Source organism: Pundamilia nyererei, unplaced genomic scaffold (genome assembly GCF_000239375.1).
Source record: "Pundamilia nyererei isolate P.nyererei 1_Seehausen unplaced genomic scaffold, PunNye1.0 scaffold00041, whole genome shotgun sequence".
Lineage (NCBI taxonomy): Eukaryota > Metazoa > Chordata > Actinopteri > Cichliformes > Cichlidae > Pundamilia > Pundamilia nyererei.
Window position 1 is genome coordinate 4,168,762 of NW_005187442.1, and position 16,529 is coordinate 4,185,290.

General features: G+C 38.5%; 1 protein-coding gene across 1 annotated transcript; it reads left to right on the forward strand.

The window, feature by feature from the left end:
- The first annotated feature begins 9,231 nt into the window (after positions 1 to 9,231).
- LOC102208976 (sodium/bile acid cotransporter) lies at positions 9,232 to 14,862 on the forward strand. Its single transcript, XM_005731189.1, has 7 exons — positions 9,232 to 9,333; positions 9,422 to 9,508; positions 10,036 to 10,148; positions 12,406 to 12,610; positions 13,315 to 13,493; positions 13,614 to 13,813; positions 14,699 to 14,862. Exons 1-7 carry the CDS (start codon positions 9,232 to 9,234, stop codon positions 14,758 to 14,760), a joined length of 948 nt encoding a protein of 315 aa, XP_005731246.1. The 3' UTR covers positions 14,761 to 14,862.
- Positions 14,863 to 16,529: the final 1,667 nt, after the last annotated feature.

The window sequence follows — 16,529 nt, forward strand, 5'->3', positions numbered from 1 at the left end:
GTTTTCTTAGTTTTTAAAAAAAAAAAGATAAAAACAATAAAATATCCTTGGGTTATTATTTGGGATACACAAAATAATGTTAATGATTCAATTGATAAACTATAATTTAAGAAAACAAACAAACAGACCTTTCTGTAATGCTAGTGGAATAAATGCAAATAGGAGCTGGTCTCTGCACAAATAATAGCAAGAGTAAGAGCAATAATCTGCTCTGGGGCTTCCTTTTTTCACTAAATTGTGCTGTAGATAAGGAGCTTACACTGTGGATTATTCTGCACTGCAACAGTGAATCAGTAATTGTTTTTTTTTATGGCTGGGAGAAGCCTCCTCCATTCCCCCACCAGCAGGTCAAGAGACCACATCAGCTGCAGGCAACATCCTGTTTGCGTTCCCTGCTGCTTTACACCTGCACTGACCTTCATCCTTCTGTCAAGCCAGTCTAGATCATCTGCCTCTTCTATTTCTTGTATACTCCGCCAGTTTTGGGCCCCATCTACAATTTTCTTGAATCTTATTGCATGTCCTGCAGCAGGATGGCCCAACAGGGTCACCTAGAAATATGGTCAGTAACAGCATACCTGTTTTTAATAGAAGACAACACAATAAGGCCAGGCTTTAATAATGCATCTGCTGCAGTGAAGCCTCTCCGTCTTCATGCATGACAGCAAGAAGCCATCAAGCTGTGTATGTGCACCAAAATTGAATTTAAATTACCTCGAGGGATGGATTATGTTATAGAATAATAAGATGATGAAGTAGATATAGCAAAAGTCAAAATTTTCTGCTGTCTCACCACACCCTTAATACTGTTTCTCACAGGCCTGAGCTGAGTTATGAAGTGTGGAGCACCATTACAGTTCACAGTGTTCAGGCTGCAGGAAGGTAGAGACACTGATTAACTATAGAAGAAGAAAAAACTATTAAAATCCAGGTATAAGGAAGACTTGGCTGTAATTACAGCTAGAAAAGCTGATCTGTCCAGACTGAACCACCTTCCCCTCCCCCCCGTGTCCTTACAAGATTGGCCTGCTAAACCATTAAAATGCCCTCCTTTTGTCCCCTTGCAGCGTACTGGCATACTGGAAGAGCCCCAGTATGCAGACACCATTAGAGATTTTTTTTGTCCTTCTTGCCATTGTTGTTGGTGCATCACTTATGAAAAGGAGGAAGGGGGGGAGCACTGCAGTGCCAGATAAATGCTAGAAAAGTTTCACTACATCCTTAAACTGTCTTAGATGATATTACTGTAGATTATTCTTGTAAACTTTAATCAATAAATCAGTTAACTATACATTATCAGTGTTAATCTAAATGGAGCAAATGAAATACAGTATACTAATGTAATATGAAACGTGACTGTACTTAAAAATAATCCAAACTCATTTCCTGAACCCCCCCCCCCTCAAAAGAAAAAAGATAAAAGTAAATAAATAAGAGTAAGTAATGTCATCCACAGAGAGATAAGCATGTTTATCTCAACTGCGCAGCACTAATTAGTATATCAAAGTGCGTGGGTTATCAATTTTTATGATAAATACAAACTGGAAGAGAGTGCTGTCAATTGCAATGCCCAACACTGTTGGATGAGCACATGGAAGAAAACAAGTAGGATTGTAATTAAATCATCAACAGCTGCAGCAATAAAGTGTGAAATAATAATTATGATCCAATGATTCAGTTACGAGCCCCTTAGTACTTCTCTGACCTGCTGCACCCATATACACAGTCTCACATGCTATGGTCCTCAGCTATGGGGCTGTTTCTGTCCCTCCAGCCCTATTTTCTTTATGTATTTTTGTTTATTTGAACTATTTTTCAATAGATATACAAATATAAGTTATTATTACAATAATATGATGTTAAGATTAAATATATTGTGTGCTATTGAAATAATTGAGATACTCAGGACTGCACAAGAGCATTCATCTCATGTTCAATGTTTTCTCCATGTTTTCTACCTAAATGTTATTTATGATTGCATATTCTGATTTTCTGTTTCCAATTCCAATTTCATAGGCATTAATGTACCCCCATACCATCAGAGATACGGGCTCTTGAACTGAGCACTGATAACAAATTAGATGGTCTTTCTTCTCTTTAGTTGAGAGGACATGGTGTCCACGTTTTTTTATTTGGAAAACATTTTTGCATCATATTCACACATTCATAGCCGTTAGTCTTGTACTTTTTTGGGTAAACATTGGCAATGTTGTTTTTGGATTCTTGTAGTACACATCCAAACGTTTTTGAGATGCTTTGCTGCCATCAAATTTAAAATGTGGTAGTATTTTTCATGAAATAATAAAATGTCTCAGTTTAAATGTGATATATTTTCCATGTCGTGTTGTGAATAAAATATGGGTTTATGGGTTTTTGCAGATTATTGTATTCTGGGTTTCTTTGCATTTTATACAGCATCCCAACTCTTTTTGGAATTCAGGCTGTAGTATCACCAGTGTAAATTTAATAGGAACATTGTGTTCGCCATTTCGAAAAAGGACAGTTATTTCACATTATCACAGTTTCCCTCATTATGTAGAAAGCCTTTGATCAATAATTAGCATTGCAATTATTTATAAGAATTTGCTGTTTTTGCGGTCCTCATTATTGGATAACAACATGCTTTGGAAATGTGGCAAATGATTAAAATTACATGATATTAAAAAAAGTTTGTACCATGTTAGGCTCTAGTGCCACAATTTATTATATATTTTTATTTGGCTGGATGTCGACATACTTTTCAAATATTCAAATTACAATTAAATTTAATGCTGTGCATCATGTTATAGTAGCGAGATAGGACTTGTGTGCTGCAAAAAACAGAATAAAGATAATTATTCTGTTTTTTGCAACAGTAACCAAAACAGAGGCCGTTTCTTCAGTGATACTAATTAGCATTTTTATCTTTCAAGCAGGTACGTTATGACTCACTGTGCCTGTCTCACAACAGAATGCAGTCTGTGCTGTATGTCAGCTGTAGATCCCTTCAAGTGATTTACAGTAAATGGTGTTGACTTTTTTGGAAATGCCAATCTCTGCTCTTTCTGCGTCATACTGGGACATCTTGCCAATTTGCTTCAATGGAGTATTACTGTTCTCCAGACTTTCTTTTTTATTTGCACGACATCCAGTACCTTGGATTACTGTGTCTAAAGAAGCACCTGTATATACAGTATCTCACGGGGTCCACGTGTTTTACTTAAACATCATTATATATATGAAATTTGTTCTATATACATATTTGAAAAATTTAATTAGTGTCTTGACTCAGATTGAATGTATCTCTATTCTATCTACATTTTAAATGCTTTTGTTATGATTTTTCTGTTTTCTTCATAAACAACTGGTCATGCAGGGTTAAGGGAAGGACGTGATTCTCACAGCGTAAAAGCTGACACAATTGACGCAATAGGCCTGTAGTGTTTGGCCTGTTGATCTGTTGTAGTTGTTGCTGTTTAGCAGTTATTTTGATAATAAATGCAAATGCCATCCACCCATTCTCTTCCGCTTATCCGGTTCAAGGTCATGGGGAGTGGGAGTCTATTCTAGCTTCCATAAAGCAGGAGGCCGGATACACCCGAATGTATCCCGCCAGACACAGGGCTAATGCTATATAAAAATACACTAAATGAACTAAATAAGCTAAATGTTAATGTATTATACCAAAATCTCAGCCCACACCACTTTATAAGCTACTTTTGTGTTTATGTGCTTATCTTCTTCTTTTCAAATAAATAGAGCTACTCCACATGCTTCCCACAAGTCCATCGGCAACAGTAGAAACTCATCTTTATCACAACTATAACCGAAAAACATCTTAAAACATAAAGCAGGACGTACTGTTGTCATTTCAGAGCTACTTCTATCATTTTTGGCATGGAATTATCAGCTCTTGAAAGCCAGTGAGGAACTTGGCATCAGTATTCAGGTAACAATCTGTCAGCTGTACATAACTTGTGATCATGTGTGGAGTTTGTACCTGGCAGATGCTAATCTGCTGGCAAACCAGCAGGCAAAAAGGTATCATTGCAAGTATTTTTAGCAATAAAGCAAGACTGCAGACTCCTAATAACTGAATCATCTGTTTGTATTTTTAATGTTCTACTGTTGATAAATTCTGACATTTTAAGCATTAAAAGCCCATTTCGGGTGCATCATTCCTCATCTAAAAGCAGAGACCTCTTCTTTCTGTATGTTTGTTCAGCCACTCGTTATCTGTTGAAATTTGTTTTTAAATATGCAACCCCCTGGATATGTTAAGATGTTGTTTCTGTGATTACAGCATTGTGTTCAGACAAAGGGCTGCAAATTCTTTTTTTTATTTATACTCTGTGACTCATTGTGGTCCATAACCAACGGGGCAAACAGAAAACATCTTTGGGAATCTTCCTCAGGGATTTCCACAATGTCAACTCTTTCACAGATGTTCATCTTCAAAGACACAATGCCTCTTGCTTTAAAAGGCTAAGCCAGCAAGGACACACAAAAAGAAAACAAAGACACTTTTTGACTTCATAAAGTTAGAGGAAGTTATTAGTTACCAGTTCATTCAGATTTATTTTTTATTTTTTACATTTCCATTGCAGAAGCTCCTGGATGAGCTTCACCTCTTGAGGTGCTGAAGTCAGTTGTGCACTAGATAATAATAATGGATTGGATTTACATGTATATAGCGCTTTTTAAGGCACCCAAAGCGCTTTACAATGCCACTATTCATTCACTCTCACACACTGGTGGAGGCAGCTACGGTTGTAGCCACAGCTGCCCCGGGGCAGACTGACAGAAGCGAGGCTGCCATATCGCGCCATCGGCCCCTCTGGCCAACACCAGTAGGCGGTAGGGTAAGGTGTCTTGCCCAAGGCAAGACACCACCTGATGAAGCCAGCTCGCACTTGAGAGGTTCAAAGCGCTGGGAATGAGAATCAGCACCTCCAAGTCTGAAGCCACGGTCCTCATCTGGAAAAGGGTGGAGTGCCCACTTCAGGTCAGGGATGAGTTACTGCTCCAAGTGGAGGAGTTTAAGTATCTCGGGGTCTTGCTCACGGGTGAGGTGAGAGGGGAGCGGGAGATCAACAGACGGAGTGGTGCTGTGACTGCAGTGATGTGGACACTATAGTTGTGTCCAAATTCATGGGCTGCATCCTCCTGAGGACCCGGCTCTCGCGGTCTACGTGGGCCGGGTCCTCAGATGGTCGGGTAGGCCGGAAGTAAACGGCTGTGAAATTGGACAGTCTAACCTTCAGATTTGTGTCACCGCTGTCTTGGTGGAGTTTAATCAACTCAGCCGCCTGCTCTTTGCTATCTAAAATATAACAGGACACTGGTGTAAATTCTCGACTGTCTCACACTTCTGTTTAATCAGTTTTCTATTTGATGTTTATTCAGCTGTGTGAAAACCACCCGAGGGATAATTAAGTTTTATTTTATCTAATCTAATCTAACAACTTTAATCTCAGCCAAACTGATTCACTCATGAACAAATAAAACACTGAAAAAAGCCAAACAATAACATTTTTAGGTTGTCTAAGTGACTTATATATTACGTTTAACCTGAGTAGCGAAAGTCCGCGGTGATCTGAAAATGATGTGCCGGGAGTTGTGCCGTTCTCGGCAGCTCTAGTGACCCTCGAGCTCCCGGCTAGCTATCGAGCTGGCGGATAACAGACGTCTCCGAAAATGTCAGAGCACTTTTGCAAATATGCGATATCTTCATAAACTGAGCAGATATTTGAAGTTTACACAGCTACATTCTCGCCTGAAAATATGTTAAAAGTTTATTTTGTGACCCAGAAAGAGTAATAAGAGTAATATTAAAAACTTAGTAGCAGCCGCATTGTTCAAAACTGGAATTGGCTGGGCCGCGCTATGAGTTCTGGGATATGGTGGGCCATGAAGGATACACCCGACCATTCAAATTCTGGGAAAAGAAGGACGCATTCGGAGGAGTCTACGAATTTGGACAGCCGTCGTCGCGTTGCTGTGGCATAATCGGCCTACAAATGCAGCCTCAGGAGGATGCAGCCCATGAATTTGGACACGACCTATACCAGTCTGTCCTGGTGACGAGAGAGCTTAAAAGTAGCTGGTAGCTGACAGGGATGCCTACTGGGTGAGGCATGTCCCCCCAGGTGGAGGTCCCTGAGCAGGCCCAGAAGAGAGAGATTACATGTCTCGGCTCTCATCTCTGAATGTCTTGGTGTTGGGCTATCCTTCAAGTACAACAACTACAACAGCTCAACAGGCCAAACCCTACAAACCACTGCCCCATCCCTTTCTGCCTCAAATATTTGTCAGTAATTCTAAAATTTTAAGCACTAAATGACCATTTTTGGTGCATTATTTTTCATCTACAAGCAAAGCCTCACACAGGCATGTCTTTTTCTGGATATTTGTTCAAAATGCAACCCCCTTGTTCCTTCAATTACAGCTAATCAACAGGATACGCAGAAAACATCTTTGGGGACTCTTCGAGGAATTCCACAGTGCTGACTCCTTCACAGATGTTCACTGTCAAAGACACAATGCGTTCTTATCGGATTCATTCTTTGAATCAGATAAGATTCAAAGAATCTTATCAAAGAATCTTATCTTGCTGATCTGATTCATTCAAAGAATGAATCAGATCAGCAAGGACCCACAAAAACAATACATGGACACCTTTTGATTTTCTAAAGTTAGAGAAAGTTATTCGTTAATAGTTCAGTCTTTTTTTGTTTGTTTGTTTCTTATCGTTTTTCATTACAGAAACTCCCGGAGGAGATTGTTTTCTCTTAAAGTGCTGTAGTCAGCTGTGCACTAGATGGCACCTCTGCGCAAACAGAAGCCTCCATGTGTCATTTGTTACAGATAACAGGAGTGTCAACACAAAAGAGTTGATTTAATGACAAAGCGACGAGAGACGAGGAAAGGAAGAATCTGTCCCAGAAGGTAAAGAAAGCACTGAATACAGCAATATATATATATATATATTCAATTTAAAACTGCAGCTGTTCATTTCTTGGAAATCATCTTGAGAATTTTCCTAATTTCTTCTTTTTCCTACTTTCTGCAGACTGACCTCTAGATTTAGGTGTGCAATTTTCACCTTCAGCACAGTCAAAAAGTAATGCTTGACACCTTTATGGAGCTTTGCTGTGCTGTAGGGTTTTTTTTCCCCAAACATGTTCTTGTTTATATGAGCAGAAAACAGAGATGTGCAATCTTGTGAAAGTAATTTGTGTGCACACAGCATGTGAGCATGCCAGCAGGGAGGATGTGGTTGTCACATGGAGATGGAGGCATGCTGGAGTTTGAGGATTGAAACAAGCAAATGCTGCATGTTGTTGTGCATTAATGCACAGATTAACTAGATTTAAGTGACTTTCAGCGAGGCATATGCTTTGTTTGGCTAACTATGCCATGTTAAACACGTTTTATCCAAGTGTTTTTGGTTAAATGTCAAGCACTGTACTTTTAAATGACTTTAAACGCCTTCATCTTCTTGTAAACACAAAATAAGTCATTTTATATCACTGTGTATGCAGCACTGTGTGTGCTATAAAAACAGCATGGTATAAGGTGTGTAGGCTGCAGCAGCATTACCTCAAACACAGTAAGGGAATTCAAAGGAGTTTCAAAGTCTGAACATCTACAGCACATGTAATGATTACATTAAATGGTCTCAGGCCCATATAATGTGTACTATGACCTGTACAACTACTATCTCAAAACAGGGAACTTATCTCAGGTCCACACAACATCGAGCTTTCTGGGAAAGTAAACAAAGTAGAAACCGTTAAGAGCGATTCAGTGAGGAATGAGACCCCTTTATTTGACTCTCTGATCTAGTTTTATAATTTATTTTCATATATTTTATTTAAGTGAACAAAACTAACTGATATTAAACACCTTTTTCAAGAGGAGTGCACCATAAAGCAGCTTCAACCTATCGAGGATTTCTCTGCATTAACTAGCTCAATAAAACTTAAAATTATCCAATTAGAGAACTTGGATTCCATCGTAATTATTAAGGTTTGTTTTTGCTTCAATCTCTGTGTATGCTCACATACAACAGAGTGTTTGATGGACAAAGGATACTCCTTTAAAGATGACAGTGTTCATATTCAGGGCTGAAAGCATCAATGGTTTCTAAGAGGAGTAATGGAGGCTGTTTACATCCACTGTGACTGACCATCGCTGAACAGAGACATTGTCTTATGACAACAGCTATCAGCCATCTACGATACAATCTTGCGAACCTTTTCCACTCACACCTAGCCTCTAGTGATCTCAAGAAGTCACATGATAGGGTGGGGCAAAGTCTCATAGTGGTTTCACCCTTAACCCTCTAGCATTTTAATGAGCCATGCCTTGTTTCACACCTTGGCTCATGTGATGATCCACATGATCACTAGTAGGTCAATGACCAACCCTAAATAGGAAAACCTACATTAGGAGATTAATACCTGGGCCTATCCTCCTTTGGGCTTTAGAACTGAAGAAGCCTCTTGGATGAGAAGTGAAACATCCTCACAAACTTAAAGAAGGCCGGTTACCACTTATTTTAAGCTCTCAAGGTTATAATGACCTGGATGACTGAGACCACACAGATATGTTTAATGCTTCATTTCACTCTTCTGTCACTGAAATTGAACAGAATGAATGCTAAACAGAACAAACCTTTCATGGAAAAACATTGAAAATAAAAATGCAGGTCCTGCAAATAAGGCAGTTGTTAATCTTGGTAATAAATATGCCAATATACATATCATTAGCAATCTGACACGTTCAACTTGTTAAATCTCAACCTCCATACATTTGGAGGTTAAAGTTGCTCATTGATTGACCTGACTTTATTTTGCTTCACAGTGCATCACTCTGGCCTAATGAGCAGCAAACATAGTACCAACTGCAAAACCTGCAAAAAGCCAAAGTTAACTGTCACAGACTGCATTGCACACAACACCAAATCCACATTGTGCAAGACTCACGGTTAAAACAGCTACAATTCCAACCAAATGCACCATAAATATTAGAACAGTCACACTGACTGAAATTTAATGCACCTCTTCTGTCCTCAGGATACAAAATTCTTTGAATGAGCCTGCAAAAATCAGCCTGCTCTATCATTTGATTTTCCACTCACAGCTCTGATTTGAAGGCACCATGGACCACACAGTGGATATTATCTCCGATCCAGATCCGTGGCTCAACAACACAAATGCAAACAGCACCTCCAGTTACATGCCTACCATGTCACCAGTAATGGACAAAACCATCAACATAATTATGATAATTAACTTATTTGTGACCATGGTTTCACTGGGATGCACCATGGAGGTGTCCAAGATCAAGGTGACTACAGCAAGTTCAGTTTCATATGTGAGCTAAATGTAAGGAGACAATCTTATGCTAATGTGAACTTTTCTTCTTCTGTTTCCAGCATCATATGAGAAAACCTAAGGGGGTGGCTATCGCAGTCGTGGCTCAGTATGGCATAATGCCTCTCACAGCTTTTTTCTTAGCTAAGGTTGGTACTGATGCAAAGTGAAATAAGATTATAAACACTACAGTAAGAAAGGCAGTAGGCATAATATGGTTGTACTGGAAAATATTTGTGTTCCTGTTTTTTCTTTACTTCATTTTTAATTGTCATTTCTAATGTTAGTAGCGCTAAAACAGTAAAATAAAGTATTTTCTGTTTTTTTCTGAATATATAAAATGGTCATTTAACCCTTGTGTCATACTGGGGCCTTTTTGGGTCCCTTTGTTTGTTCGCATGTAAGCCATTTCCACTGTGTTGGGTGTAATATAGCGAAACTTGCCACCCGGTTTCGTTTTTGTAAAAGATTCAAAATTCCAGTCTGATTTTCTTAATCTGTTCACTGATTAAGAATTTATTCATGAACTATGACATTAACTGCAGAGGAATCATCAGTATTTTAAAAAAGTAATTAAAGAAAATGCTAAAGGTATTCTTAGTGCACATTTGTGTCATTATCAGATCTTGCTTTTGTTGCTTTTGCATATGAGGTTACTATGATTATTGCGTTACAGCTGTTTAAGTTGGCTGAAATAGCAGCTGTGGTGATTCTGATCTGTGGCTGCTGTCCCGGAGGAGCTCTCTCCAACATCCTGGCTTTGGCTCTTCAGGGCGACATGAACCTCAGGTACACAAACAGAAAATATTTAGCTACAAAACTGTTAATGCATTGGGTTTTTTCTTAAACGATCAAATGCACAAAGACATAAATCCTTAGAGATTATTAGTCTTTATTTTATTTGTAAAATTCAAAACCCCTTACTGCGGGAGGAAGTGCATTCCTAAATGGTTTGCTGTTAAAATCTCACATTTTTTAGGTATCTTCTTCTGACACCTCCGAATCCAGATGGTTTAATTTTCTTTGAAACAACTTTAAATATCACACAAGTTAAAGACACAAACCTGAAACCATTTGTGTTTATTTAAATTCAGTTCTGGGAAAAGATATGCAATAAACTGTTTTTTTTTAAGTTAAGCAACCTCATCCGTCTTGTTATCGTACCGCTGATAATCATAATACACCTTGCAGTCTGAAAAGCAGTGATACACGTTATTAGAAATGAATGTCTTACAGATCATCAACATTTTATCATAACAGAGCGACACCTAGGCGTTATACTTTCACTCGGCTAGCCTTTCACCTCGTCTCTTATCTCTCCCTTATGAAGCAACAGGTGGTTACTTTAGGCTTCGAGACAGTCCTCCTTTATCTGATATGTGAGGACCTCGTTTGGCCTGTTGCTCTTAAACATGATCAGTGAGGACAGACTGTGGGCAATGAGGGCAAAGAATGCAGATTGTTTCAGTCACTACAAGCTTGTTATCTTGTTATATAACCAAGTGCCTGGAAGAACATCGTTATCTCACACAACCCCACTAATGTTTTATGAATTAGAATTTTTGTTTTTGTTTCATTTGGGAACAAGAAAATGACCACTGACAAAACAGGAACTCTGATCAACAAAGGAATGTTAACAAGAGCGTAATGGCATGTACTAGAGTTGCATAACACAGTGTAGCAGCCAACCTTGTAACAATTAGTTGGCAAGCATGTCATGGGCTCCCAAACCAGCAAAAATAACACAAGCAATGTTTCGGCAGGATATGAGGAATTTCCAGTTAGGCAAGGTTTTGGAAGTAATGCATGAGGCTCCCAAACGGTGAGCTGCTCACAAGAGGAAAAGTGGGAAAACTGGACTGTGCTTTTGATAGCATGTAGAAATAAGAGGAACATCCACTCTGCGATCTTAACAATTAACATAAGGACTGCTCTTGGCTTCTAGAGACCTTGCTGCTTAATTTAGACATGATATTCAATTCAATTCAATTCTATTTATGTGCCAAATCACAACAACAGTCACGTCAAGGTGCTTTATATTGTAAGGTAAACTGTACAATAATACATACAGAGAAAAACCCAAGAATCATTTGATCCCTATGAGAAAGCACTTTGGTGACAGTGGGAAGGAAAAACTCCCTTTTAACAGGAAGAAACCTCCAGCAGAACCAGGCTCAGGGAGGGGGGACATCTGCTGGGACCAATTGGGGTGAGAGAAGGAAGACAGGATAAGACATGTTCTGGAAGAGAGCCAAAGATTAATAATAAGTATGATTCAGTGCAGAGAGGTATATTAACACATAATGAGTGAGAAATGTGACTGAAGAAACACTCAGTATGATATGAAGTCTTTCCACTGGGCTCTTGCTTGCTATTTGTAAAAACTGCTTTTCTTCAGTCAAATTTTACCTCATCTAGATTATAATATTTTCAATTTTCAATTCACTTTTTGTAAAGGGGAATTAAAGTCCAGAGCATTCAATTTCTGGTAAAACGGGAATGTTTCGCAATGGATTTTTGTTGCCTTTTTGCCTTGAAACCCTAAGTAATGTACACATGGCTGCACAAATATTCTTCTTCTACTATTTCTTGTTGTTGTTCATATTAATTATTTTTTTCTTCTCATTGCTTGGCTTAACCTCAGAATACTGATACTGAATACACATTATTTATGTTGTATGTAAACACATCTGAGACAGAAATATACTCTTTCTGCAGTTTAGAAAGAGACAGTATATTTCTTCCACATTGGTTTCTCTTCATTGGCTCATAGGGGGTCATCTGATTGCAGGGTCTTTACCTTGCAAAATAAAGCACCTTGAGGTAACTGTTGTTGTGATTTGGCACTATATAAACAGAATGTATTTAACCTCTGGAACAGTCAGAATTTGTGCAACCTGTTCGTGTTGTGTTTATGAAGTGTCTCACACTATGATAAATTTTGAATGCATTTTGTCAACATAATGCTGAGAAGGAAATTTTGAGCATTATGGTGCTACAAAAAGATAAAAGCTGTCATGGTCTCACGCTTATCTTTTTCCTTCAGCATCGTGATGACCTCTTGCTCAACGTTGCTGGCTCTTGGTATGATGCCTCTCCTGCTCTACCTCTACTGTCAGGGTTTCTCCGACCTGCAGAACGCTGTCCCTTATGTTGAAATTATCGTATCACTGGTCATGATCCTGGTGCCGTGCGGCATTGGCATCATCATCAATACCTACAGGCCGCAGTACTCAAAGATCATCACAAAGGTCTGTGCATACTCACAAGAGTCTGAAGGTTGGACAGATCACTAGAACTGATAAACAGTGTTGATTAACTGGCACAGAGATGTTTATCAGTACATCATCAGTCAAAACTTTCTTACATCAATCAAGTGTTTGATTTTGTGTGTCACATGTTTTAAATGAATCTTTCTCATTTTTCTCACATCACATGACTACCCAGTGAGTCCTAAAGAGTTCTTTGGACCAGGGTGGTATATAGGTAACTAGGTCAATGTGAACCAGTACATGGTTTAGAGAACGGTGTTCTGGTTTTTGGATGGTAAAGGATCTCTGTATCACTTCGAAATCAGAAATCAGGCTTCACTATTTGTTACTGGATCGGCTTATTTTTGGTTTTGATCTTTTTATTGGATCTGTTGACAACAGAGTCAGGTCCTTAAATTTTTCAACAGTAATTTTTTGTAGTTTTGCATCTGTACACAATCATGGTGGGTTTTAAATCAAGCAATCAAGTTGTGACTCAAGTCAGACTTTCAGCTTTAATTTAAAAAAAGTAATTACTTTAACTGTTTACTACTGTGGTCAAATACAAGTTCAGCTCACAATGTTTTATCTGCCACATTTGTTATGAAGTAAAAGGGAATACGCCTCATTTTGCCTTAAAATGCTTGTCAGTCAACTGTCAAATTGCTATGGAGTTGATTTGTTTCGTGTCCTGCTGTTTGCAGGTAGGCCTAATTATAATGATGATTTTTATCGTGGTGATCGTCACCTTAACCAACATTGGAATCGGAAGAGTCATGCTGACTGTGTTGTCTCCTCCGCTCTTGGCCATCGCTGCTCTCATGCCTTTGATAGGCTACTCCTTTGGATATGTCCTCTCTGCGATCTTCAGACTCAGCCAGTCGTAGGTTCTTTGGCTTAATTCAGTCATCGAGTCAAGTCAAGGCAGTCACATCAAAGATGAAAGAATTATGAGCCTTTCTGTTTATATTCATGACTCATGAACATGTGTGTCTGTCACCAGGGAGCGGAGGACCGTTTCTGTGGAAACAGGCTGTCAGAACATCCAGCTGTGCATCACCATATTGAAGATAGCTTTCCCCCAGGAAGTGATAGGCCCTCTGTTTCTGTTCCCAATGATCTATGGGTCTTTTCAGGTGACGGAGGCATTGGTGCTCGTCGTGCTGTTCAGGTGCTACCGAAGGTTCACGAAAAAGGAGAAAGGTACATCAGGTTATCTAAGGCCTTTTATGACACAAGAAAAAACATGGGGAACAAACAGGGAGAGTAAACAAGAATAAGTTCAGCCTTGACCCTTTATAGTGTTGATGATTAATAACAGTTGTTAGTGGGCATTAATCTAAGCAAGGCAGATTTGATGTAAGCTTTTATTTTGTAGGTTATAGAGACCAATCTTGAACCTCTAATGACATACCCTCATTTGTTTCCTCATTTAATAGCATCAAAACTGACCTTTTATAAAGGTACATAGAACAGAGAGGGGTGTTTATTCTACTGTATATAATTTCCTTGTTATTCATCTGAACTAAAGATATTAAATATAAAACAGACTGGAGTCTGAATTACAAGTATGAGATCTTAGAATAACTTTTGTTAGTTTTTAAAACAAAGGCTGTTGTAAATGTTGGGAAGGACCAGTTTATACTTTAGTCATGCTGAAACACTGAAACAAGACTTTTCACCTTAAAAAAAACCAAAAAAACAATGTCACTAAAAATATAAGGTATGAAGGCTCTAATACAAACAGTAAAGCCTTGCATTTGTGTTTTTAAAAAATTGGAAGAATAGTGTTAAAAATACTTTTTGATGTGTAGCGCAAGGGAAAGCTGGACTTTTTTCCACAACATACTTTTTGACTTCTCATTACAGTAAAGCACAAATATAATTTTTCTGTCCTGTCAGCCAGCATGAAGTAGCTCTCTTAAACACTGTTGGTGCTTTTTTCTGCTTCCATGTGTCAAAATTGGCCTATTTTTTTATGTAGATGAATATCCAGACCACAGAGTTTCATATTTAACCACAAGTTGATCAACTTTTGTGCAAGATCTCGGTTTGTGTTTATAATGGATCTGCTTATTTGACTCACAGAGACTTACCAGCCTGCGGTCACTGAAGAGGAGCTGAAAGAGACGACTGAGGGGACTGTGTGACCTCAATCACCACCCATGTATTGTACAGCCTACAGCTGACTAAACAAACAGAAAAATGCACAGCCGTATAGCTGGTCTTGATTTTTATACTGTATTGTGATCTGAAACCTCTAAGTGCATTAGAAACTTCAGTTTTTTTATTGGTTAAGTCTATTGTCTTTCTACACCATGCAAACATCATAATAGTTTTGACTGAAAATAAAATCTTCATGTACAAAAATGTATTTTTACAAACTCATTTGAAGACTACATTTAAAAGTCTGCAATCTACACATGAATCCCAAATAAAAGCACAGCCACGCAATATAATGCAAGAAGGAACAGCATCCTTTAGTCAGTCGTAACTATGGCCATAAAAAGCATGAACATATGTGATTGCAACATTATAATTGCAAACATGTGCTGCTGCTAGTCCATTCAGAGCTTTTATTGTCACCAAGAGGGCCGTCTTCGTAAGCTGGAAAACAAAAAACAACTTGGACTTCTTACAGTGGAAGAATCTCTTTCTTTAGATCCTTGGAAAAAGCTCAACAAGTTCAACAAGAAATAATAAGTTATCATCAGTAAACTAACACATGTTTTTCCATTGCATAATGTGATTGCAATTTGATGATTGATGATTTTGCAGAGTGGTTTGTGATGAATCATCTGCTGAATGTAAATAAGACCAGACAGATTGTGATCAGCTTCAGAAGGAAGAGGACAGCTACAGAACCCATCACTGTCCTGGGACAGGATGATGCTGTGGTGTGACACAGGTATCATAGAGTATGTGTATAATAATGGGGTGAGCAAGGAAACAAATTTCTTAATTTAGAGGAGCTTATTGGGTAATAGTTGAGTAAAGGTCTCACTGATGTTAAACACGTTTTCAAGAGAAACCTGAGAGCTGCACCATGAAGCAGGTTCAGGTTAAAATCCCCAGTTATCAACTTCTTATTACTTGTTATCACTGGCTTCATGCTTCACATAAAACAGGGTGGCCTGTCGTTGGACTGTCATGTCTGCAACTTAAAAGAAACGGTGATAGAAGAATATGAGAAACATCAAGACAGCAAAACTGGATGCAGGACTGCTTTTTCTGGCCTGCTGGAGGGGAGGTGATTCAAGGTGACTCATTTTCTACATTGAATATTCACTATAATACCTCAAGTGTATGAGTTTTATTAACTGTAATACCAGCAATGTACAAAATATTTGTCAGAAATCTTTGGCAAATTAAAAAAAAATAAAAATGTGGAGGACAAGAGAAAACTGCAGCGGATGGTGAGGGCGGCAGAGTGGGCAACTGCCACTTCACTAACCCCCCTCAGAGTAGGGCTGTGCGATATGACCAAAATCTCATATCCCCATATAAAACATCTATCGTCCGATAACGATATAAATCACAAAAATGTAACATTTTCTGTAAATTCGGTGAATCTCGGGTAGCTGAAGTGTTTCCAGCTGGGCATCGTGCACTGTAAAATGTAATATTGTGTTTAATTAAAAATATTAAATAGGCTGAACTCAGTTTTTATCAATTTGTTATTAGAACTCGATTTAAATAAGTTACCAGTACTTTTTATGCAAACACGCTGATAAACTCAATTTATTTGAGTTATCTTAACTTAGAAAAACTAAGTAAGATGGAAGTTTTGCTTCTCAGTGCGGAAGGATGAAAGATGTGTTTTGAAAATGCCACGTGACTACTGTCCTCCTCCCTCTCGGATCAGTTCGCATGTTCATGGTGCCAGCATTTGTTATGGAATATGTTGAGCAAACCTGGA

Bases quoted from the DNA above. Each gene is read 5' to 3' on its own strand.
- LOC102208976 (XM_005731189.1), top strand. From the start codon at position 9,232: ATGTCACCAGTAATGGACAAAACCATCAACATAATTATGATAATTAAC. The intron at 9,334-9,421 runs GTGACTACAGCA...TTCTGTTTCCAG, and splicing joins TGGAGGTGTCCAAGATCAAG to CATCATATGAGAAAACCTAA. The intron at 12,611-13,314 runs GTCTGTGCATAC...TGCTGTTTGCAG, and splicing joins ACTCAAAGATCATCACAAAG to GTAGGCCTAATTATAATGAT.